Source organism: Crocodylus porosus, unplaced genomic scaffold (assembly GCF_001723895.1).
Source record: "Crocodylus porosus isolate Cpor-Errol unplaced genomic scaffold, CroPor_comp1, whole genome shotgun sequence".
Classification (NCBI taxonomy): domain Eukaryota; kingdom Metazoa; phylum Chordata; order Crocodylia; family Crocodylidae; genus Crocodylus; species Crocodylus porosus.
Window position 1 is genome coordinate 6,876,841 of NW_017728920.1, and position 26,601 is coordinate 6,903,441.

The 26,601-nt window shown below is 43.6% G+C and overlaps 2 protein-coding genes across 3 annotated transcripts in view; one reads left to right on the forward strand and one right to left on the reverse strand.

Moving 5' to 3' along the window:
* Positions 1–9,706, forward strand: part of CUNH10orf105 (chromosome unknown C10orf105 homolog) — a 15,237-nt gene extending 5,531 nt beyond the window's left edge. For both annotated transcript variants that reach the window (XM_019538546.1, XM_019538545.1), the window contains exon 2: positions 8,853–9,706. In XM_019538546.1, coding sequence (XP_019394091.1) covers positions 8,858–9,268 — 411 coding nt within the window. In that variant the 5' untranslated portion in view covers positions 8,853–8,857 and the 3' untranslated portion in view covers positions 9,269–9,706. The remainder of the gene's footprint in view (positions 1–8,852) is intronic.
* Positions 1–26,601, reverse strand: part of CDH23 (cadherin related 23) — a 556,494-nt gene that overhangs the window by 137,262 nt on the left and 392,631 nt on the right. The window contains exons 22-27 of the mRNA XM_019538542.1: positions 24,335–24,524; positions 22,546–22,691; positions 21,156–21,375; positions 20,022–20,174; positions 16,945–17,058; positions 15,333–15,481 (exon numbers count right to left, since the gene is read on the reverse strand). Coding sequence (XP_019394087.1) covers positions 15,333–15,481; positions 16,945–17,058; positions 20,022–20,174; positions 21,156–21,375; positions 22,546–22,691; positions 24,335–24,524 — 972 coding nt within the window. The remainder of the gene's footprint in view (positions 1–15,332; positions 15,482–16,944; positions 17,059–20,021; positions 20,175–21,155; positions 21,376–22,545; positions 22,692–24,334; positions 24,525–26,601) is intronic.

Here is a 26,601-nt window from a genome sequence, read left to right on the forward strand (position 1 = left end):
CTCGTGGATGTGTGCCAGCATAATTTTCTCAAACAGCTTGCCTAGGATCGAAGTAAGACTAACTGGCCTATAGTTTCCTGGGTCCTCCTTCTTCCCCTTTTTGAAGATGGGAACCACATTGGCCCTCTTCCAGTCCTCTGGCACCACAAGTACTTGTAAAGTCATACCAGGGGTCCTGTAATGACTTCAGCTAATTCCCTCAGCACTCTAGGGTGGAGATCGTCCAGACCAGCTGATTTGTCCAGTCCCTCCAGAAGTTCCCTGACTAGATCCTTGCTGACCCTTGGTGTAGCTGCACCTCCCCTGGGGCCTGAGGGGGTCCCAGTGGGGGGGGCTGATCTGGTGCCTGCTCAGTAAAATGGAGGCAAAGAAGTTGTTAAATAGGTTAGCTTTGTTGTCTGGTGTGATGACCAGATTTCCTAGCGTGTCTTGCAGAGGCCCTGTGTTACCCGGTACCTTCTTTTTAACCCCTATGTATTTAAAAAAGGACTTCTTGTTGTCCTTGATCTGGGTAGCTTGTCCCAGTTCCATCTCCGCCTTGGCCTTCCTGACTGCCCCCCCGCAGGCCCGAGCAACCACAATATAGTTCTCCCTGGTGATGGCCCCATGGCTAATGGAGAGGTTTGTTTTCTTAACGGTTGATAAACACTGAGTTAGCAGTTAGCAGTGATAAACAGTTCCTGCTGGGCCACTCAGGTGGGGGCCTGGCCACGCCCCCGCCCCCTCCTCAGCTTGTAGAAGGGAAGAAGGCTGCTCTAGCACCCCTGAGGTTCTAGCCTGAGCCACTGCAGGCATGTGCCTGCATTTCATCAGTCCAGAGGGGATGTCTGTACAGTTACAAACCAGTTTATAGTTTCATAGTTGGTAGGGTCAGAAGGGACCTGAGCAGATCATGTAGTCTGACCCCCTGCCCTGGGCAGGAAAGAATGCTGGGGTCAGACGACCCCAGCAAGGTGTCTATCTACCCTCCTTTTGAAGACCCCCAGGGTAGGAGCCAGCACCACTTCCCTTGGAAGTTGTTTCCAGATCCTAGCTGCCCTGACTGTGAAGTAGTGCCTCCTGATATCTAGCCTGAATCTACTCTCCGAGCCTGGTTAGACTAATCTGCAAAGATTGAATCAATTCAGGCTCAGGCTCTTCGAATGTCTGTCCCTAGCCACATGCCTGCAGTGGCTCAGGCTAGAAGCCCAGGTGGTGGTACAGCAGCCCTCCCTTCTATTCCACAATGCTGAGCTGAGGGAGCATGGCCAGGCCCAGGCAGGCCAATCTGATTAGGGAGGCGGATCCCCCCTGCCTCTGACCAGCCCAGCAGGGACTTGATAGCACAGTGTTTATCAGTCCATTAAGAAAACAACAGAGGGATATTACCAGCTACTTGCTGATTCTGCTTTTGTCCTGTCTGCCACAGCATGGACTATAGTCAGCATGCAGTCTGCTAGCTAATGTTGTGTGTCTGTGTAAGGCAGAGGGTATTGGGCAATCCCTGCTTAGAGCGCAGGGAGGGACCAGAAGCCAGGCAGATGTCCGCAGTCTCTGCCAGAGCTCCAGCCAGGGAGCAGGGGGGAGGGGCAGCTCTGCTGTGGAGCAGAGATCCCCACCCAGCCCAGAGAGCATGCCGGGATGCTGGGAGGCTCTGATTTAACTTAAATCAGATCCTTTAACTTAAAGATCCTGGGACAGACATTGATTGCATAAACCGGTTTGACTCAAATCAGTTAAGTCTGATACTACATTCAACCAGGTTTATCTCAAACTGGTTTCAGCCATTTTCAGACTGGTTTATGTGAACTAAATGTCTGTTCTGTTACAGGTTTAAACTAATTTCTGATCACTTAAACCAGTTTATGTATAATGTCTGTCCCTAGCCCAATGCACTACAGTAACTATTTTTGCATTCTCCTATGCCTGAGAAAGAACATGTGTGCCTAAAAGCTTGGAAATAAAGAGAATTTTTTTTTTGCAACTGTCTAGTTGATCTAATAAAAAATATTGCCTCTTGCACACTGACTGCTTGTATTCTACAGCAACTCATGACTTCCTGGATGAGGAAAGTACTCTTTGTTAAATTTATACTGGCTTTCATTCAGAGTTAAAGTTGCAGCGATGCAGCTCACACATGTATGGCTGCCAGGGTTGTGTGAAATGGCAGTGTTCCGTTTCAACTAGTGTGTCAACATTTCAATGGAACAGCGTTTCGTTTCGAATTCTGTTTCGATTCAAAACGGCTGTTCGTAGATTTCATAGACATTAGGGCTGGAAGGGACCTCAGAAGATCATCGAGTCCAGCCCCTGCCCAAAGGACAGTAAGTCAGCTGGGGTCATAGGATCCCAGCAAGATAAACATCCAATTTGCTCTTGAAGGTGTTCAACGTAGGTGCTTGAACCACCTCCGATGGCAGACTATTCCAGACCTTGGGGGCTCAGACAGTAAAGAAATACTTCCTTATGTCCAGCCTGAAACAGTCTTGCAGTAGTTTATGACTGCTCAACCTCGTCATCCCTTGGGGTGCTCTGGTGAACAAATGTCCCCCCAGATCCTGGTGTTCCATTTTGTTCCATTGAAATAGGGTTGAAATGGTGAAACTGTTTCAATGTTTCACCCATATGTTGTAACGGGGAAGGACAAAACAGCCTATACCTTTGTCATTTCTGGCTTGATTTGGATGAAACTTGCAGGAATGCTAGCCCCTGATGAGGCCACACAGCCTGCCAAGTTTTAAGGAGATAGGTGCAGGGGGTTCAGGGGAACACCACCCCAAAATCTTGAAAGCAAAACTCATGTCACGTGTATGTGTTACACCACAGTGGAGTTAAAACTGCAGGCTTGCTAGCCCCTGTAGAGGCTACAAAGCCTTCACTCAGGGACCAGCTCAATACACTGTAGCTAATGAGGATAACAAGTTAATGAGCAAGGATTAACACCTACAAAACCACAAGACTAAGGAGAGAAAAGAATCACTACAGAGCTAGGAACTGCTTCTGCCCCACGACAGAGACAGTCAGTTGCACAAGCACCCATGTTTTGCTTTCAAGAATTTGGGGTGAAGTTTCCCCCAAACCCCTGCACCTATCTCCTTGAAACTTGGCACCCTTTGTGGCCTGAGCAGGGGCTAGCATGCCTGAAGTTTTGACCCTGCTGTGGCTTAACGCATACATGTGACATGAGTTTTGCTTTCAAGATTTTGGGGTGCGGTTTCCCCGACCCCCCTGCTCCTATCTCCTTGAAACTTGGCAGGCTTCATGCCCTCAGAAGGGGCTACTATTCATTCCTGCAAGTTCATCCAAATCAGGCCAGAAATGACAGTTATAGGCTGTTTTGTCCTTCTCCATTACAGCCTATGGATGAAATGTCAAAACAGCGTTGAAACGGCGAAATGTTTTGACTTGCCTCGTTTTGTTTCAAGGCTGTTTCAGCTATACCTGTTCTGTTTCAACTTCGCTGTTTTGACCTCGAAACGGGTTGAAACAGCATCAAAACAAAACCGGCGGCAAAGTTTTGCACAGCTCTAGTGGCTACAAAACTATGCAGATATAACCGTCACATTGGAGTTGATGCCCTCCTGAGTGACAGCACTGCTGTCCTACAACTGATAAAAAGTACATTTCTCCCTAGCCTTACATATAGCTCCTTCCACTGCACCAGGGCAGCTTTGGGCCCTGCAGAGGATGCTGCCTCTTCCCTGGTGCGTGGAAGGCAATTTCTCTGTCTGAAAGAATTGTGAATAAACTTTCATGAGCAGCACTTCCAGAGGGGATGGGAAGAGCAGAGCCTGAAACAAAAATGAGCATATCTTTACAAACCTGGAAAACACAGCCTGTGGGTGGGGGGAGGGGCTGCTCTGCGGCATATATCTGAGCTCACATTTAGTGAGATAAATGGAGATCCAGGAGTGCTGTGAATGAGGGGAATGAAGGCTTGATACAGCATCACAGAGGGACTGAATTACAGCAGTGTATACTGAATCTCAGGTTTGTCTGTTTAGCATATGCTCTTTGTCATACTAAACAGACGCTGTCAGCCACAAATATTTTAGGGGCTGCCTGGCTAAGCCAGTAATAACACCATGTTAAAGACTGCAAAGATGTGTCTGAAATGTACAGACACATAAGACATTGGCCTCCTACATGTGTTTAAAAATGTGCTTTGCAATTGCTTGTTTGCCATTCTAGTACCTTGATCATTTGCATGGTAAATATTTTAATATTTTCCAACTGTTAATTCCTCTTGGCAGAAATACATAGAAAACTCCCCCCACCCAAAAAAAAATTGTGGTCTTGCTGGTGCCAGGATATGTGCAAGTTCATATGCTTCAGGATGTATTTAACATATCAGGTGCAGGGGTTATATTAAAAATGATGATGGTGACAAGTAAACAGGACCTCACACACTTTTTTCTGCTTCCAGAGGGACAGAAAGTTAAATTCTTGGTTGGATAAGACTTCTACAGACTTCTGTAGCCTATACCATGACTGGTACAACAGTGTAAAGCTCAAGCTCTTGTATAAACTGACTTTTTAATATTAACTTGGTATAAAAATGAAGGCTGCATGTGGTTAGCTCACTTTGTATAAGTAACCCTTTGTACTTTACTAAATTCAGCTCTGAAGTGATTTGTTACAAATCTTTCAACTAGCTTAATTGAGAGTTTTTGCATTATCAGTGAAATCACTAGTAGGCTTTGACAGCCACTAGTTTGTAAGTTAAGTCTAGCCTGTGAATCAGATTTTGGCCCTGCTATGGCTGCTTTGACTTTCTCAGGCAATGTAAAGCAAACAGTGCTGTCTGAGGTGGCTGGGAAGGATTCCACCTACCTGAAAATGATCTGAATGATAAAAGATTGCTTTAGATCGATGGTTCTCAATCGTTTGGGACTCAAGGCACCCTTCATTAAATTTGAGGTAATCCTCCATAACTTGTGTGAATAGAATTGCACCCCATTTCAAAAACTAATTTAATTATTACAGTCTTGCAGTGGGGCTGGGCAGGGAAAGGGAGATGAGTTGCAAATGGAGTCTTAGCCTGCCCTTACCTGTCTACCTCTTCACACCTCCTGAGACACCCTCAAATGATCTTGTGGTACCCCACATTGAGAATCACTGTTGTGGATACTGCTACACTCGTTTATAGAAGGACTTCATCATAAGGATGTAGCTGGAAAAATTTGTATGGGCTGGCTAAGGTATAGAAACACTGCAACTGGAGGAAGGTAATGTTCAGAATGGCAAGTATGACAAGCAGGCCTCTAAGCACAGAGAGGAAACAAGCTAGTAGGTCTGTAGTAAAGACTAGTAGGTCTGTAGCTAATATGCTGAACTAGGACTGAGATCTTTTCAACTCCATCCTCTGCTACAGATTTCCTATGTGATCTCAGGCAAGTTACTTAATCTTTCTGCTTCACAGGTGTAAAGTAGAAATAATGATACTTCCCTTGTCTGTCTTAATCATTTTAGACACAGCTGGGAGTGCTGACTATAAAGGGTGCCTGACACTTCCTGTCATAAGACCTCATTTTCACTTTAAGTGTGTGGGCTGAAGTTTTCTGGGTCAAGGCTTTGACTCAGGCTGATTTTTTCTTTTCTTTCTTTTTTTTGCAGGGGGTAATATTTCAGCCCAAACAGTTGAGTCATGTCCAAGAACAAAGCTGGGGAGGGGGGAGATAATTTTGTGCGATTTCTTAGTTGGTCTAATAAAAGATATCATCTCTGAACCCAGAGTTTTAGAATTTTGCATTTCTTTTTATCTGAGACCAACATGGCTACCAAGTACATTCTTGAGAGGGAAACATATCTTTTCCACGTTGAGAATTCTTAAGATCCTTCCTTGAAAGCCTGTAGCCTCCCTTCCTCCATTTTTTGGGAACTAGGATCTAAGTGGTGGCTCTGCCTTTTGCCTTCTCCACAAAACCTGCTCAGATTGGGCCAAGTTTTAATCCTGTGTAAAAATCACAGGTTTCTCATGCTCAGTAGAAATTCAGTAAATTCCATAGAGTCCATGTGCACTGGACATGCTTTGCCCCAGAGCTGAGCATGTCCTTCCATGCAACTGCAGCTCAAGACTGCTGCAAGCAGTGCTGGGCTAGGGCTTTAGAAGAACGTGTTCTTCTCTTTTCTGTTATTTCAATAAGGTGGACGTAGACTGAGAGTGGCAAGGGGACCACTGCTTCATTCAGTGTACAGGACAGACCTGCTCTGGGCATGTGTCAGGATTGTGTAGTTAAGAAGAACTGTCATCTCTCATTGCAGAAGTTGTCAAGTCTATAGGCATCTTATATTCATCATATTCATTTACCATAGTGGCTTAGTGTATGATTTAGATGGTGAACCATGCAGGCAGTGACTGTCTTTTATGTGGATATAGCACCCAGCATTATGGAGAGCCAACATATACTGGGACTTTTCAAGGCTACTGTAATATTTAATCAGATGTATACGCAATAATTTTAGAAATTACTTAGCTGACCTGTCTCCTATCCATTTCCTAAAGTGGAAAGGAAACATGCTGCAAGTTAAATGACTATCTGAGCAATCTGTGTGAAAGCTATTGGGAGTGTAGTGACTGCCTATAAAATGGTGATTGCAAAAATCAAACCCTAACTGTCCTGTGATGCCTTAGGAAGGAGTCAGCATTCACAAAAATGCCTGGCTTTCTCTCTAAGGTTGGCTTCCTTCTTCCCTTTCCGTGAATATAAGAACAAGAAATCAGTCTCATTTCTACATCTGAAAGAAATGACTCCACAAATAATCTCTTCCACAGCAGGTACAGGCCATAGCTTTTAAAAAAGCTTACTCTTAAAAAGGAAAAAAAAATCCTCTAGTTGCCACTGCAGGACCCTGCCCTGCTGTGGACCAATCTACTGGCCCTTTAATACTCTCCCTCCCCACTGGCTTCTCTGTAGGAAGGTGAAGTGTAATTAAGCTTTAACTCCAGTACCTGCTCTTAGGTTGGAAAGTTCCCAGAGAACAAGAGAAGAGGGGGCAAGCCTATAATGGTATATCAGCACTGGCTGGGCACAGGAATTTGGCAGTATTTCCACAGCATTGCATCTGCAAGCAGGGATGCTGCCTGCATTGGTTGTCACTTGCTTTGGGGACAGCCAGGGGCGAGATGACTGAATGGAACCTCTCAGGCAGTCATGTGACAGATTTCATTTAACAGAGAATGGAAAAGTAGTTCTTTTTGTGCCCTGATTAACATAGAGTTGATTTCAGCAAGAACTCTTCTTGGTAACATGCTTTAGTAATGGAATTTAGATCATCAGTCTCAGGAGACTTTGCTGAAAAACAATGCCTGGTCTGCACTGAATCAATCCAAGTCAACAGAAATATAACACACAGATGAATTCCCCTTACTGGTGTGGTCAGGAAGTTATTCTTTAGCCCTGCAAAACTTCTGATGAAAACTTAATTTGACTTTTTTGTGGATAGTTACTGTTTCTTTTTGAAGGGGATTTACCCCTCCCTCCCATCAATAAATACAATTTGAGAAAATTTCTGATGTATCCAAAAATTCTGTTACAAATATTTTAATGAAAGCATTTTCACTGACTCACAGACCTATACTTCCTTGCTGAGCTCCACACATGGGTATTTCTTAGTAATATCAGCACTAGGGAAGTGGCATACCAGCTATGGCGGGCTGCAGTGAAGGTCCATTTTGCCTTGCAGCAGGCAGGTTATATGCAGATATACAGTATACCCTTTTATCAGGTATTCCTTTCAACAGTTTTTCTCTTTTACAGCAGGTGCTTACTTTAGGACAAGGGTATCAAAGAGATGGCATGCGGAGCCACATCATCTGACTCCCAAGGAGGCCAGTCTGGAACGCCTCCCCCCACCCAAATGCTGTATCCAGTGCCCTCTTTGGCTAGTCCAGGACATGAGCCGCACATGGCCACAGCTCCAGCCGGTCCAGGGCAAGCACCACATGTGATGTGGGTCCTGGAGTGGCCACTGCATGCAGTGTGGTGCCAGACTGGCCAAAGGGGGTGCTGGATCTGGCATAGGGGGACCATGTACCCCAGACCAGCTGGAGTGGGTGCCATGTGTGGCACAGCCCTGGACTGGCTGGAGGAAGTGCTGCAGGTGCTGGATCTGATGTGAGGGGGGAAGAGATGGTGGTCTGTGGGCCAGAGCTGACCTATGGGATTGGCCCCATTCCACTCATCTGGCCCATGGGGCCAGAGGGGTTTGACACTCCTGGTTTAAGGCATAGAACTTTTAATAGATCTACGCTATGATTTATTAAGTTTAGGGCTCTTTTGGGGTACCCTGGGAAAACAGATCCGTAGCCTTGCAACTTATACTTACTTTCTGGAGAGTCCTACTTTCCGACTGTATTAGCCAGGGTCATTTGTTTTATTAAAAAAGAATAAAGATCCACACAACTTGCTTGAGGGTAGGTAGCAGTTAGGAGTCGAGTGTTAAGAGGTGCATATTCCCCTAAACAGACAGACTCCACGGAAATCCAGTTACCCTCATTTTCTGGGACAGCAAAAACATCTCCAAATTATCTGGGGGGGGAAGGGGAGGGGTCAATTTTAGTTTGGTAAAATGTGTTGTGTTGACTGCCCAATAGATGGAAGTCCTCTCTTTATCCATAGGACACCTACAACACAACTTCCCCACTCACTGTCCTACAAATTTCCTGTAGCCTTGATTTGGACAGACTTCCCCTACAGATGACAGCATCATTCTGTCTCTAATTTCATTCCTTGCTGATGGTAGTAGCCACATGGATGCCAACTGACATAAGTTAGCCATTTTCTAGGTAAAACCACCCTCCTATCTTGCAGGGGCCACCAAACAGCCTACAGATAAACTTACTTTATTTTTGTTTATGTTGTGCTTTGCAGGAAAAATGAACACAGAAGAAGCTGGGAATGAGACCTCTCCAACTTTAAGTATTCTTGAATTCATAGCTACTGCAACTAACTCAGTCCCACTGAGCTCTGGGCCCCCAGTGGAGAAGTCAGACCCTCTGCCTATCATCATTGTACTCATCTGCATCTTCCTTCTCCTGGCTACCTGTTTTATCTTTGTTACGCTTTGCAAACCAGCAGCACTGGACCAGTCCCGTTATGGACCACATGAGTGCATGCCTTACCATGCAGAGGATGCCAGCGAACCACAGCTGAGGCTCTGGAAGCGGCTGGGCTCCCTGAGGCGTTCCATAAACAGCTTCCGACGGAGCCAGCCTGTCTCCCAGCATCATCGGACCTGTCCAAGAAGGCCACCACCCGCTCAGGACATGGAGTCCACTAAAATGTGATGCTACTGTTCCTCTACAGTTCTGCTTCAGAAACCACTGCACCTCCCAGTATCTCAAACCATTCACTACTATCAATAAGATCTCAAATCATCCAAAAACACTTGGAAGAATAGAAAGGAAGCAGCTCCTGTGCCTTTGGATTCTCATAACTGACAGCATAGGAACATGACACTTTGTAACACCTGGATGGATCCAAACAAAGCTAATGGGGACTGTTTCCTGGGGCCCTTTAACCTGGTACTAGACACCAGCAGTGACATATGACCAGCAGTACTGGCTTAGGGAAGTGTTTGACTGATGCATCACTAATTCGTAAATTTCTGCTTGGAAAGTGTCCCCTGCTGTTAACATGTCTTTGTTTATCCAAGTTTTGGTAGTCTAAAGTCTTTATTCCATCTCTTTTATCAAAAAGCATGTTCATGCTGATGTTAAAATATCTGACTCTCTTCAGAAACCTTAGTCAATAAAACTCCTAGTTCAGAGAGAAGAGGAACTCCCAAAGGTTTTACCAAGGACAGAAAGACTTCACAGTCTTCTACTTATGAAGAAGCAAAAGTTTATTTCCAGCCCGGTGTGGGACTGTGGCTTAACTGCAGAGAACCATTCCCTTAACTTGGTCTTATGTACTATAACCCAGGATAGGTGGAGGGAAACAGATCCAGTTCAAGGTACTGTATTTAGCTTGCAAGGAGGTAGGAGTCGGAAGAAATGCCTTGCAGGTGTTGTTAGGTTTAGATTCTCCCTTCAGATGTTTGACTAAACAGCTGATCCAGGAGTGGAATTTGAGCTGCCAAAAGTTTCTTTTCCACTACAGTGTTACCCCACAGCAATCCTAACCCCTTCAATGCTGAGATAGATCAGTGCCATGGAGTGGCACATCATCATCATGCTGTGCTATTAATTTGGACATTTTATGGGAAAGAGTGATGTCCCGTGAGCACTGTTTACAAAATAGGCATGTTCTTTTAAAATAAGGATGTGGAGCATCCCAAGCACTGTTGGGCTCTGAAGGGAGTCCTCTTTGTTATTCCCAAGGTGAAGGGCTCCTAGGTATCATGAGTGAGGAGATAAATGGAAAACTAATAGTGCTCTGCGAGTCTATCGCTGGGTCACTGAGCATATGAAGCTTTGCTAAACCCACTTAAATTTAACTAATATAATATTTTTGAGTTCTTTTGGGTTTTTTTCTCTTTTAAATAAGCAGCAGCCTTTAATTCTAGTAAGAAAAGCTGAATACCTCCTCTTATAAGAATCCCTACTGGGGTTCTGGGGAGTTTCTACCACTGGGGTCCAGGGGATCTTTTGCCTTTTAACTGTTAAGTGACCCTTTCTAGGAAATGCTGAGAGGTAGGGTTTGAGGATGGGTGGAAGGGGAGCTGAGATTGTTTTTACTCCAGATTCACAAACATGTCTAGAGATGTTGCTTCCAGGTCTGAAATGGGGAGCAGTCCAGCAGACACCAGTAAGAAGCTGTTGTAAGCAGTTCAAATGCTACTACTTAATTCTTTTGGAAAATGCTGGCTAAGTCATGCAGGGCATCTTTTTACACATGCTTCAGGATGTGGAGGAGGAAGAAACAGAGCTCTGCTGCTCTAATCAAAATGCCCACAGCATCTCGTGTACTCAGTGTCCTGCACTTCAAAATGCTGGCAGGGGGTGCTTTAACTAAAGCTTATTCAAAAAGCTTTAGTTAAAGCGCCCCTGCCACCATTTTGAAATGTGGGGATGCTGAATACATGTGACACCAAGGCTGCTGGAGTATTCTAAACTAGTCACAGCAGACTTGATTGAGTCTGCTGTGGCAGGGCACTTGGGATGCCTGCCACTTCAAGAGATCAGCTAGCCTGCAAAGCTGCTGGCAGGTGCGGGCCAGGGCTAATTGATCTAAGAAGCCTAGTGAGAGGGTGGGACTAGCAAGTGTCCGGGGCCTAGTGAGAGGCTAAGCAAAAGAGAACAATGAGGATATCATCTGCGAGGCATGGGGCACGGTGTAGAGGAGGAACCGAGCCATGCAATTAACCCATAAGGCAAGGACCGTAGTGCACCTGGTGGTCATTTGACAGTAATTTGGGAAACTCTGGTGCAGCCTCCTTCATAATAATAATAAACATCATGGTGATAGAAGGGGTGATTGCCCAGAACGTAAGGGTTGCAGGAACTCCAGGGATTTCACAGCCATGCTTGGAGAAGCACTCCGCCATCTGTGCTAATTAGAATGCGTTGGAGCAGGCGTTGGGCAAGTGTATAGGTGATCACAACATCTAAACAAGTGACTTGGGCAAACAGCCAGAATCTCACTACATAACAAATGCTGGTCCCTCAAGTGGGTGACCAAAGGTCGGTATACTACACATACTGTAAATGGTGTATCTGAAACTGTATTCCTCGTATGCAGAAATATTTCTTGAAGATGTCTTTAGTATTTCATTTAGGGTACTTAAATGTTTATTCTTTTAGCTGGTTTGTTTTTGAATCAGGACCTCCTTTAAAAGGCACTCACTGTCATTCTAGAACAGCTTGAAGTTTTGTACACAGAAAATGTGTTCTTTCAGCTGGCCTTTTCTTAAACAGGTCTCATGCATGCCTCTGTCTGCTTTCCAGAGAATATCTGCATAGATATTGCCACATTATAATTCTCAGGCTGTCAAACATTTAATGATAAAACACAAGTGTCTGCTGAGGAGCTGTTTCAGTGAACAGGAGGATCAGGTAAATCTGCACAAAATAAAGATGAAAACATGATAAAGGTCTTCTGGATGGTCCAGATGCAGTTACATGGAAAGGAACTATGTACCCACTCATTTCTGCTGAACAGGATGTAAAACCAGTGAGAGAGATTACCTGTAAGGACATACAACCAGTGGGATTATTGGCTCCACTGTTAAAGAAAGGCTGCTTGAAGAAGGCAGCATAAATAAAAATGGCATATTTTAATATTTTAGGGCCATTAAAAAAATGTCGTCCCTGACAGTTCCTATTTCATTATATAAGTGAAATGCCCAGCACTGAACAGTTCACAATATGATCAGGGAAGTGGCAGGTGCCCCCTCAAGAAAATTGGAACTGTTAAGTCCTGAGCATTTTTACCCTAAAAGCCTGTAACACATTAGAAAAGTCAGGGAAATTCCAAGGGGAAGGAGAAAGCAGCTACCGCAGCTCACTCAGTTGAGCTAAATTGACCTTTTTCCTGTATTGCTGTCTTAACTGACATGGTTTAAATGCAGTGTAATGCATTTTACTCTCCTTTGATAAAAAGTTGGGTTATTGAAGTGGGTTTTATTGGTGAATTCTGCAAGGTTGTCACCTCCTCCCCGTTTCAGACTTTCAGGGACATTTTCTTCTAGCAAGTATATTAGAAAGCATCTTCATCTCTGGGGAGGGGTTCTACTATGAAGATTGGTTCTGGTTCTGAGCTGTTGTCGCACTGCTTCTTAATATGGACCACCATGCCACGCTGAAGCAACAAAAAGGTTCCTGCATAAACAAGAGATATGTTCCAAGCATTTATATTTCTTCTTAAAAACACCTTTTCATGAGAAAACCTATTCAGTTTAACTCTCATCAAAAGGGCTCAATGCAGGTGCAGAGACCAGCACGTGCCATATTTGATTAGGAAAAACAAACCAAAACGTTCGAGACCAGCACATGCCCTTTGAAGACGAGGCCTGATCAACCTGTGGGTACCCAGAGCAAATCCACCAGAACTTGGAAACAAAACTTGAATTCCAGGAGGGATCTAAATGCCATGGCTGTATCAACAAAGCAGAAAGTTCATCCTTTCACTGCTCCTCTAAAAGGACAAGGGCTGATTACAAAGACAACCAGAGACAAATCTTTGGCCCCTATAAAATGAATCTGTACTGTCAGAGGAACCTTCAAGGGACCCTGTGTGGGGAACAGAGGAATCTAGTGGAGCAGGCGGATACTTAGCTGTGCAGATCTGGGAGAGGCAGCTGTATAGTGCAAGCTCTTCACTTTGCAGGAGGAGGGGTGGCAAATGCTGGGGGAGTGGAGCTGGTGCACAAGATGCTTCAGCAACTTGATGCATCAAAACAGTCTCTGGGGAATCCTGCTATAACTCACCTTGGGGGATTACTTGCTAAGCATTAACTTTCTGTATTATACACCCATATAGTACAGAAAATCATGTCAATCCTGTAATTAATTGTTATCTGTCATTTTTGGATTTGCTGTGGATGGCCATGACTTATCAGGTAGAAAGGAAATGTGTAAGAAAGGAGTTTTCATGGGTGCTGAGATTAATTTCACAATTCTCAGCCTTTGCCCAGAAATGGGAGCTTAGTTCTCTGACCTGGTGTTACACAGATGGAAGAGGAGTCTGAAAGTACACGGTCCTAGATCCAGGGTGAAGATTTACATTCTCACCTGTGAGTTCCAGATAGCCTAATGCAGACTGATTGCATGTCCCCTTCAGGAAGGGGGTCCCCACATTGACTATTTCAAAGTCATCAGAGATACTTTGCAATCCCAATTCTTTTAATTCCTATTGGACAAGCACTGAATTCACCCCCCTTTTTTCTTATTTATATCCTAAATTGCTGTATGTGGACATGGCACTGAATTGGCAGCCTAAGAAGTGAGGGCATACACGATTGTGGAGCTCAGGTTTAATATGAACAGAAACAGTTCCCCCACATCTTGATGATGTGCATCCTAGGGTTTGAAGAAACTCACAGCCTGCCCAGTTCTTGGATTTTCTACATATATCTTCAATTGTATATGTGCATACACTAAAAAGGGCACACGACCTTTGGGTACACTGATATCATTAAAAAAATTATACTCTAGCATAGCTAAAGTGGAGCACAGGCATTCTGAATAACCCAGGACCAGCAAATAAAAGCTAAAAAATGAGAATATCAGAGGAGCGTACCTATAGGACACATTTCTGTGAGGACACAAGAGCACTTCAAGTTGCTCTGAAAGGAAATGTCCTTTGCAAATGCCACCCTGAACTGCAGGTGCTGGAATATAACAACTTTCAGTTATTACCAAGCTGGGTGAGGATCAAATCAGCTCTGCAGGTGAAAGGCCCCATTCATTTTTTTCCAGTAAATTGCTTTGCTTTCTCCTTCTCCAACACAGGACAGGGACAAAGCTCTATCCCTTTTCCAGCACCAAGCCATACATTCAAGACACAAGAAGCCCTCTCAGGGTGCACTGCAAAGACTCTTGGGTGCCTGCTCCAGAAAGTGTTTTGATTTGAAGTGAAGTTGAAAACCACCAGCTCAGAGGCTCAGTGAATACATGCATTCATTCAGCTGTTCATTCAGCCATTCAGCTACTGATGGCAAGTTCCAAAGGGGAGACAAAAATAAAAATGAGACTCCAAACTCTTTTCTTACTATTTTCCCCTCAGAGCCTCTTTACATACACACTTGCTCTCTTCAGAAACGCAGCTCTGTGTTCTCCCGGCCTCTTAACTCTCTAGGAGGAAAGAAAAGATGCTAAGCCCTCAGCCAAATGTCCCTGTGAAAGCAGCTCTGTTCTGGTGCCTTTGGTGCCTGCTACTGAGACCTGCCTATTTTTCTCCTTCCTCTCCACACTGTGGAAAATGTTAGTTTACCCAAGGCAGGATTGGAACTCACAAAATACAGCTCTGCTGCTGCTAGGGCCTTGGCCTCACATACCACACATGACGCCAACTGAGCCAGAAAGAGAAGAAAAGCCAAAGAAAGTGAAAAGAAAAGGCATCTGCTAGCAGTTCTCTCTCTCAAAAATGGATAGAAGCCATTTCAAGTTTTTTCCTTCTTAGCACATTACTGTTTGAACCCCCGTCTGTACTTGCCCATCTTCCTTTCTACCAGATTGCCTCTCCGTTGATTTTTAGACCATCTAGAGATTGAAATGAATGACTAACAAGTACAGAAACACAAATAATTTTGCACTGGCAAAGAGGTAATCTTGTGATTTAGAGGTGGAAAGATATCTCAGTATCTGGCTCTCTCTAGCTAACTGCAAGAAGGTAGAGAGAGGGAATGGAAGTGAGACTCCCCATCTCACACTCTTCTATTGGACCCACAAAAAATGGAGGTTCAATTACCTGAACTATACTGCTGGATTCTGGGATGTCCTCAGGTACGCTTCCCTCATAACTGCTCTGAAGGAAGATAGGCCGGTTGTCATTGACATCTAGCACAGTGACGTACACGGTGGCTGTCCCAGTCCGCCTGTTCCCTGCAGGGCCATTATCTGTAAAAAAAAATTTAAAAATGGAATGATTTGCCTCACCTTCTTAAACACAGGAAGTGTATAGTTCTCTTGCTGGTCACAGACAATCTCTTCAGTATTACTATGCTACTAAATTAAGAACTGTCCAATTATGCCAAGAGGTTGGTCATCAGTGAAAGGTCTCCTAAGTGAGACTAATATTCCCTTTCTACTGGGAACCAGTGTATGACATCAGAAATATAAACATAGCAATCACATGCATTGAACCATTAACTCATTGCCAATTACTGAGAAACTAGTAAAAGTTAAGAGGCCTAGAAAATAACCTTCACATCCTGTATCCTGTTTCTCCTCATCATTAATGAAATTTTAAAACCCATGGGAGAACAGTGTTTACACAATACCCTGCTCTGATAAAGCATGAGTGCAATTAGGGTCATAGGATCCTATCTATAGGATCAATGACATAGAAGTAGCAAAAAATGCAGTTTGGTTTTAAGTTTCCAAGGGTTACCAAGAGTAATGAAAAACAAGAATTTAACATGTTTTTAACGACATACCTTGACACAAGCCAAATGCTAAGGTATCAAAGTTGGAGGCTATGGGACCTGCCAACTTGGAAAACACAAGAATTTGGATAATTATTTGATGATCTGAGCTGATCCTTTATGTTTTTAGATATGCTCACCAACTTTCCCACTCACCAATCGGTAATACAAGAGACAACCTAACTGTGCAAGGGGTTCTTCAGCAATTGAAAAGATAGAATTCTCCTCTGCTTTGCTAAGTAGAAAGAGGCCAAAGTCTTTACCAGAGAGATCTTATTATCCTCATCTCTAAATACCAGGAAACCACTGGTAACTTGATTATATTATCCTGGTGCATCTACCACCTGGTTTTCACCTGCATTCCCTCAACAGCGGATTCTGCATTCCATGGGAATTTCCTTTACCATTTAATTTCTTCTTTCATAAAATGTCCTGGAAACTAACACAGCACTGTGGTGATTGTGGCCAGAATGTTTCTGGCATTTAGTTCCTTTAATCATGCCAGCTGGCTCCACAGTGTTAATTGGCAGGGGCTGGCCTGACATTTTGAGGCTGACTTTGTGGCACCATAATTCCACAGTGTAATATTACTATTGCAACAGAATATACTGTAACTAAAGACTAAATCCCCTTCTTACCCCGAGGAGGAGGTTTTCCTTCAGGTCACGGTGGAGCAGTGTAGGAAACACCAGGACGCAACCAACACAGATAATTAACTTATTTGGCAACCATTAAAACCAGCTGCTGCCATGTACAGGTCAAGATATAAATCCTATTATTATATTAAAACAAATCTCACAAACTGGATTGGCATGATGCTTTGTAGACCTTTCTATCTTTGCATCTGTAAGGCAACATGACTTGTTGCAACCTAACCCAACTGCTCGAACAGCAAAAAGCAAACATGCACAAAAAGTAAAGGGGCGAAACACTTACCTATGGCCTCCAGGATCAAGGTATAGGATGCCACAGTCTCTCTGTCAAGATTCACTACTGTTCTGACCACTCCATCTCTGAAGCCAACACTGAATTTGCCATCCTGGTTTCCACCTGCAGGAGAAGAGAACAAAACAATTTTAAAGGTGGAAAGAACAAAGGGACAAACAAAGTTAAAATAAACCAACCAGTGGAAATCTATCCAATGTACTTTGTTAGGAAAACACCAACACTGATCCAAAGTGATGCTTCCTACGTACAGAGAACACCACAGTGGGTAGCTGCTTTGTCTCTTAAGCAATGACGAGAAATGGCTTAGTCTCACAGGGTAACTATAGACATGCTCTGACACCTTCTAATTCAAACACATCAGATAGCACTCAATTAGCATACCTCACTATCATATATATTAAGCATCTCACATTTCAGAATGGAAGTGGGGGTACTTTAATTAAAACTTGCTGAATGAACTTTAGTTAAAGTGCACCTGTGGCCATTTTGAAATGTAAGATGCTTAATACATGTGACAGTGAGGCATTTTAGTTAGAGTGGCTCTGTGGGAACTGCTCTAGTTAAACCCCACCACCCCACCCCCAAGCACATCTAATGGCACCTGTAGTCATTACTTAATCAATGGTGTCATCTGGTATGGCACATCAGATGAAGCAATGCAATCTCCAGGATATAGGACAAGATAGCACAGCCAAATTTTTTCATCTGTATGAAATATCCTATGGTTCTCCTAACCCTTAAGGCTACTTGATATGATTCAATTAGTCCAGTCCCTCACATGACCTTGCAGTGACCAGCAAGGCTTGCATAACCCTTTCTGACCTAAGCAACAAAACAACGTCGCCATGCTATGTTCTAGCCAGCACAACCCTGTGCTGCATGACCTGGTCTGTGACCAAACTGGGTACACCAAAACAATCTGCCCATGCTTGAAAAGAGGTTTTGTTTTCCATGGTCATGAATAAACAAACCAACAACATGCCCTCTTCTCTCCTTTGCTCCAAAGATTACACAAGACCTTTACTGGATAGATAACAGCCTTTTACAAGTTACAGGAAATGCTGTGTTAAGTAAAAGACAAATGGGCAGTTTTCTAATTGCTTTCAGGGAAAAGTAGATCATTTTACGTAACAACTTTCATGGGACCCAGGGAGAAACACAGTTATTTTCTTACTTCAGGAGACAGGCTGTGGGACAAACACCATGTAGCCACAGTGAGAAAAGCAACTCCAAAGTAACAGTAACAGTTTCTTGGTTTTGCACCTATCTCATATTACATGCACTCACTTTGCAAGTGAGTTCCCACCACTGCCACCTATCAGCACATCCAGAAAACTCAGTCTGGTATCTGAAGAGCAAACTGTTTGGGGTTGCTTTGCCTTTTCTTTACTTTCTGCAGCTAGAATGTAGCTATTTTGAAATGATGCACAAGGGATTTGGGACTTCTTATTTCAAATCTAAAAGTGGGGTCATGCTGGTGATGGAATGGAAACTGAGTGGCTAAATGAAGTGTGAATGCACTGAGATGTGGGCATGGTCTTACAGTCATTATTACACAACACTATCCTACACCTATAGGCACAAATCAGATGAAGCAATGCAACCTCCAGGTCACAGGAGAAGAAAGCACTGCCAATCCTATGACCAGGACTCCCAACCTGGCTTGCTCTCCTGTTGTCTTATTGACTCTGCAGTGGCAACAGAAATTAAAGCATGCTTATATCAGTAATGTGGGCAGATAGGACCTGAGAGCACATGGATTGGGGGTTTTTATTTCATGTTGTTTAAGATGTAAACACTGTATAGCATATTGTTTAAGGAGGTGCTATGTTTACAGAGACATGCTTTCAGCCACAGATTTACTTTGAAAACACAATGCTACATCCTTTTGTCTTCTTGTTTTGCTGACACTGAAAGGAAGGATGTGACAGAAGCGTTTTGCCTCCTATCTCAGTCATAACCATCTGAGTGAGAATCAAACTGTATAAGAAGAATGTAAAGAGAAGAATGTACTGCATTTCTCTATCAACTACAGGTTGCAAATACTTGCAGCTAAAGCTAACAGGTATGGTATTTGGGGTACCATACTGACTTCCATACAGCAGAGGGCAATACTGCATAACTTTTGGAACGGCCGGGAAAGAAAGGGCAGTTGCACAGAGCATCACTCTAAAGCTTTTCAGCAACACAAACTGCAAGCTCTCAGAACACCACAGCAATACCCACAGACAGCAGCACCACCCCAAAACCTACAGGCACCCAGACAACACTGCCCTGGGTACAGAGAAATGCACCACCATTTCTCTTACATTCTCTTACTGAGCACACCCCCGTACATTCACTCTCCCTTTAGCTTCTCAGTTTATATTCTATCATGCATACAACTGACCCCACTTCAAGGGAAGGATCTGAAATTAGAAGTCACAAATGTCTTTTGTTTCATTCCTGGACATTACTGAAAATTGCATTCAACTGCAGCTTGTATTCCTACCTCAGCCAACTGTGTCTGGTCAGTGCTAGGAATACTTGGAGTTGAAAATGAAGTATACTTGAAAGACAGAATGGAAAGGGATCTGAGCCTAACAGTTACGTCAGCAGCATTCCCAGAGCCAGGAACAGGCACATTTTCTATCATGTTTGCATAGTGGCACATTTTCTATCATGTTTGCGTAGTGGCAGACACTTCACCTGATTTTGCTAAGACCAGAAACAGTTCCTGCTTCAAATGCTAATGCCCATGTTACACAGACACACACAGCTGATGTCTCTTTCAGGTTGATGAAGCATAGATAATTCTCAGCGTCAAACAGCCCAAAACAGTTTTCCTATCATTTGCAAAGCATCGTAGGAAAACATATGCAAATCCCCATGCAAATCAGTCTTGCAAAGCAACAACAGGATGAAAAGCCCCTTTGGCTGTCTGATTTGCATATTTTTACCCACACTGCTTTGCATCAGAACTTTAGAACATCTCTAGGATTGATCAGCGTTCTCCACTGCACTTGAATGACTGGTATAGCTAAGATACATCTGACATGAGAAGAAGCCTTAGAAAAGCTTTATACCAGTGATGAAGTAACTGAGCTCAGCATTCAGCCCCACATCAGCATCTGTGCAGTTCAGTCGGACCACCTTGAAATCACGGGGTACATCTTCAGGCAGGGAAACATTGTAGACAGCTGGGAAGAAGGTGGGGTTCTCATCATTCACATCCAGAACTGAAAGAGAGAACAGATGGCCAAGCATGCCCTTGAACTATGTACCCTGGCTTCTTTGCTAGACTGAAAAGGTGATTTGCTAACTCATGGGTTCTTCAGAATGGGTTCTTTGCAGATCGTTGTTTGGAACTTTCCATTGCTTATAATTCCCACTGGCTATGACCCTGGGAATGCAGGAAAATAAGCCCCACTAATTCAGTGCTCCTACCCGCACCAGAGGCTGGCTTGAAGCAAACTAGGTGGCTTGAAGCAAACCTGACTGAGTGCTCCAGGGCCACATTCAGACTCTCTGTCAGGAGACCCTAAGAGTGGCAATGGGAAGCACTTGGATTGCTTCAGAGAGACCTAATCTGAATACTTGTCAGATTTAGTGTATCCAGAAGCAAGTGACTAGGACTTATTTTGCTTGCAGTGCACAAGGGGTAAGTAGGGAAGCCATATAGACATGGTCAGGAAAACCATCCCTGGCTTGAAAAGTTTTCTTGGATCATAAACTCTAAGAGTTCACAATCTGAGCAGATTCTCAGGAACAAAATATACAGAAGCAGACTCCCTTCCTCCTCCTGCAAGAGAATGTGGAGCTTAAGTGTAGAAAGAGTTATCTCTTGGTACATAGCAGAGAGTTCTCAGTAGCTAGAGGTAGAGGCACATTTCCTTCCAAAAACAAAGCTGAGCATTATTTCTTTTCCAATGTTTATGTTTATATGAGGTTCTAATGGCACGTGAAACGCAAATATAATCATACCAATTAAAACACAGGTTTAACAAATAAAAATGTTCAGCACTGAGAACCTAATTCTTAAGCAATGCACAAACCTATGTCGAGACAGTAGTATGACAACTCCCATTGTACCACATGACCATGGTGCTTCCAGGACACAGTATATACAAACATGTCCTTTCTCACCAGCCAAGTAGAGGCAAGAACTCTAATGGTTCGAGCGACTGTAACAGCACAGGGGCCCCCAGCAGTATAATCACCTCGGACAGTCAGGGTGCTGGTGGAGCTTTTGGATGGTACTCCTGCATCGCTTGCCACCACCCTGAGGTAATACTCAGATATCCTTTCCCTGTCCAACTCTACAGCGGAGGTGATGAGCCCACTGGTGCTGTTGATGACGAAGTCCATTCGGGGCATTCCCACCTGCATGCGGTAGGTCACCTGCCCATTCAGACCCTCATCAAGGTCGATAGCTACCACCTAGTAAAATGGAGAAGAGAGGATGAGAAAAGGGAAAAACTTCACTTCTTGTAACAGAACCTTGAACATAGTCCCTTGATGGGGATAATGGAGCAGTAGATAAACTTCAGACATACCTAGAAAAATACGCCATTTTCCACAGACTGTGTTAAACACAAATGGTACTTAAAATATCACTTCTGCGGCACAGAGAGAGTATGGTGTGATGATGTAGGCTGCTTTTGAAATATACTTTGTACTTAGAAATCTGATGCTACACAGATGGAAACAAGGCTTCTGTCTTGGCACATCCCAAGATGGGAATACTACTCGCTGGCACTCACGGGCCATATCTGCAATGCAAGCATTACTGTGTTTAAGTGAGCTCCTTGCCAAACCAGAAGCAGAACAGCCACGTTCTCATGGCACCATGGGCCTGCTAACTGGCACAGAGATAGGCTAACTCTCACTCAGCAGTGCTAAGCAGCCCCATCTAAAGTGCACATGGACGTAACTACATTGCTTCCAGTTTTAGAAGCAACCTGCCTGGAACAGTACAGGGTGCTTTGCAAACACTGCTCTGAATCATGGTAGGTTTACCATGCCGGCATGGCCACAGAGTGCTTTGCAAACCTTCTGTAACTAATTATCAGAGTCTTCTGAGATGTAGGTTAATACTGTGGAAAGAGAGGCAGAGAGAAGACTAGTGCCACATCTAAAACAATGAGTCAGTGGCACAGCCACAACTAGAACCAAGGAGTTAGTAATTTTCAGGTTTTTGCTTAAGCCTTAGTCTAGGACATACTATATTTCTGTCTCTATGAAAAATGGACCATGAGAACTGGCTTAGACATGAAATGGTGATTATGAAAAGCATGAACTTTTAATATCTCCAGAACAACAGATTAAGTGGCTCTACTGACCTTTGGTTAGATCCCCAACATCCTGTCTTAGAATCATGGGAACAGGGAAAGCTGATGCTCTTAAACAGTACCATATCCTACCCTGGCTATACATGATGATAGCTGATAATTGTCAGTATTACAGGGGAGAATGCTTAATTCATGGAAGGCCCTCAGCAAAAGCAGTAGTAATAATAACGCTAATTACATCCACAGCACTGAAGCATTGTTACACATGTTAAGCAGTTAATACAAATTTAGAGAGAAGCAATGGGAAGAATAGATTTACCTGGAAGACAGATGAGCTTGCTGGAAGGCCTTCAAGGACCTCTGCAATGAAAGGCAAGTTCTGGAAAGTGGGGTCATTATCATTGAGATCCAGCAAGTTCACAAATACCGTGGCACTACTGGTAGCCCGTAATGGCGGTCTTCCACCTGCAGAGTCCAGGAAAGACACAGCTTCATTTACAAGGAAGGTTAATGCCCAAAATTCCTTCTCTCTCAAAACAAACCCTTAGTAGGACAAGGTCCTGGTTCTTTCTGTAACGAGGGTAATGTCAGATGATTCCCCTTAGGCTGGATGTACCAGAGATATTAATCCAACTAAAACTGGCACTTCAGAGGCCAAGTCTCCATGCTGCATACTAATGTCAGAGCCAGTAAATAGTTGGGAACAGACAACACGATAACAATATGTACATGCCTGTAAAGCAAGACAAGGTCTATGTTCTTGCAGGACTCCAGTCATTCTGTGTAGGTAAAAATGTGTCATTGTGTAGTTTACTCTCTGCTGTGGTAATGGAAATACACAAGGGGGCAGAAGTAAGGTTGTGCATACGACCTTTTTTTTGTCACTTTCCCATTTTTTAGTATACAGCTATACAGTAAGAATGCTCTTTTCATTACTATTATTATTAGAAAATAGGATTTCTTAAAATACTGTGTCCAGAGGAAAAAAAAGACATTTCTATGACTTCAACGGCCCTTTTTTCTGAAATAACAAAACTGTTTCCCTAGATCCCATTGGAATGCCCTATCCTATACAGTGTGACAAATCCTGCAGGAGAACCCTCCTTGCTCCCTGCAGACCTTAAGAGAACAGATTCCTGTGCCTGAGACATAGTACAAATCTGGTAAAGAGCTTAGGAGTGGGACTTTTCTCCTGCATAATATAACTGTGCCTCCTCTCAGATATTCCATAGCAGAAGATCCTGCCTTTCGCCAACCTCTGACAATCCATAGAGAAAGACTTTTCTGATCTCTGTCTCTTATGAACGTGAGAATGTCTGCATACTCTGTAAGCCCTGCCTTGCCATGAGTCCTAGAAAGTACATAAGTTGCAGTAAACTCTCCTAATGATTCCCTAAAATCCACATGGTAGTACAAAACTAAGTAAACCACATATGTCTCTGTGAGCTGCATACACTACAAACCAAGTGAGAAAACCCTTGCAAAACATACTGTGCATGCACAAAGTGCCACCTGGTTGTGTCTCAGTAAAAGCAAACCTGATTTTCACTGCAATATACACAAGCTCTTCTCCTCTGTAAAGTAGACACTTCCAGGCCAAATTTCACCTTTCTAAATTCTTTGTCTGGGCTGTTAAATGAAGTAATAAGATTATTTTTTCAATAAAGCAAATGTTTTTGTCCTATCTTTTTTTTCTCAAAAAGAGGCTGACATGTTTTTGTTCAAAATAAAAGCAAACAACACCCCAAACCCAATTCACCTCTAGGCTGAAGCCAGACAGGGAACATTTTAGCATGGTATGTGGGAACAACAGGCAAATGAAAATTGGGGGTTAGAATACAAATGCTTATGTAACCTTAACCATGGTGTCTGCTACAAGCCCTGCTGTATCAAAAAAGTAAGCAACATGATAGTTTAAGGGATTTCTATTGTTCCAGCCCAGTGATTCTCATTCAGTTTGACATCAGAAGGTGCAAAAAAAGAAAGAAAAAGAGATGTGGAAAAAGCTAGATTCTATCTCTGAAGCAACAGGACAGAAAAAAATGGCTAAGGGACAGAGGAGGCAAGAGGGGAAGCATTAAGGAAGGAAGAACTGAGGTGAAGCATACAGTCTGTGACGGACACCACAATCTTCCTCATCAGCTCAGCTTCTTGGGGATTTGGGTTCTCTCTGTCCAGCACAACGCCTGTGGTCCGGATCTTCCCTGTGGTGCTGTTGATACTGTAGAATTTATTTGGTGGCCTGATGCTGTACAGGAGGGTGCCATTTTCAGCCAAGTCAGGATCAAAAGCCACCACCTGTAGAAACCAAATATAAAATGCCAGTTGGCTAAACCAGGAGCATACATCAGTATGGCTGACTCTGACCACAGATAAGGAACTGAAAAGTAAATTAAATTGATTTGGATTAGGGGAGTGCTGTTGATGGAAGATAAGCATCTGTCTTGATGTATATCTTAGGGCAATGGTACTCAAACTTTTGGCCCTGTGGGCTGGATGATATGTGGGGTCAGTCCCTGGAATAGACCAGTGTACAAGGTCAGGAAGCAGGGTCAGACCCTGGATGCAGTCCAGCCTGCTGGCCTGGCTATGCATGTTGGCCTGACACCATGTGCAACTTGCTCTCATATGCTGGATCTGGCCACTTGTCAGCTTGACTCCACATGCTGACCCGACCCCCAAACCAGATCCTGCCATACACCGACATGATCCAAAGCAGGGGGCCATCCAGCCCATGAAGCTCCACATTGATCTAGAAATTTGGCAGCAGCAAATTTTCAGACCTGTGGGGAGATTCACGGGCTGGATGACATAACTCTGCAGGCCAGATCTGGCTTGAGAGCACCCATGCCTTAGAAGATTGGATGTACATTTAAATGCTATATTTGTTATTTGATAAGTCTGATTTATAATAAATAAACTTAGGGAAAAAAACCTAAAGCAAACCAAAAGGGAGGGTAAAAAGTCTTCATAAGTTTTTTATTACAATTGAAGAACTTGTGTTGACTCATGGGAAACTTTTAAACGCATTCTCTTTAGGTATCATTTTCCTGCATTACACATTTTCTGTTTTGTTTTTCTCCCCCTGGGATTTTTAATTATGAGGGCTATTTACATAAAAATAAGATATTTATGACTTGGGACTTCAGCAGCTCCTGCTGCTTGTCCCTTACCTAAATTTGTATTATGTTGGTGACATAATAATTATTTTCCCAGCAACTAATTGTGATGTCAAATGCAAGATGACTTCAAGTGGGGAGTAAGCAGCAGGAGCAGAGCATGCTGAATAAAATAAAGCTGGTATTGCATGCAAAACATCGCTACAAATTTAAAAATTGGAGGAGAAATACAGAACATCTGTATCGCACCTTTCATCCACAGATCTCAACATATTCTACTGAGACTAATCAACATTCACAATAGCCGTGTAAAGTAGTTAAGGATTATTTGCCCACCATTTAAGTGCAGCCTCTCTCTAGGGTGGAAAGCAGTTGCTGTCTAACTGGGCACAACAACACTGTACAACACTTTAGCAGATGAAGTAAAGAATATAGCATCCAGTGGAACCCAGGGGGAATTCAGGCAGTCAAAATTACTCACTTTGGAATAGGGCATAGAGAGAGCAGGATTAATTTACATGGGAGCTTTAATTGCCACAGGTGAGAAGGGCCATGGTCTCTCATCCCTTCTCTGCTGATGCAGGAGGAGCCAAAGAATATGTGTCCAAATAAACAGGGCACTTGGAGAGCAATGCCTGCTCTCCCTATGGGGAAGGGACATCAACAGGCCCGTGAGGTATCTCAGAGTTAATTTCTGCATGGTGGACTCAGAATGGCATCAATTCCTGTTCCCTCTTTTCCCCAGAGATTAATGTTTCATTACAGGAGGGATTTTTTTTCAGTCTTTCCCGTTTGATGATTTTGTAGATTCTCCTCGCTTTTCCCTCATTTATTTTCTGTTTCACGCCCGTCATTTTTCTCCCGGCGTGATAGAGAATAATTCTCTCTCTCCCTCTCTTTTATTTTGCTGAAGGGATTTGAAAGGCTTTAAATCAATGCCTTTCAGAGAGGTCCTTGAAGGAGGTCGCAGGCGAGGCTAGGAAAGCAGAAACGAGCCAAAAACATGACTTTAAAGAAAAACACACACACACACACACACACACACACACACACACACACACACACACACACACACACACACACACACACACACACACAGAGCCACAACACAAAATCAGGGTGGAAAGCATGGATGCAATTCATGTACTATGTCTCAATATGGACTTTCATGCCTTGCTAATCAAATCAGGGCCCACATGCACAGTGGAGAACATGAAGTTCAAGTCCAGGGCTGGAAAATGAACAAACCCCAGTCT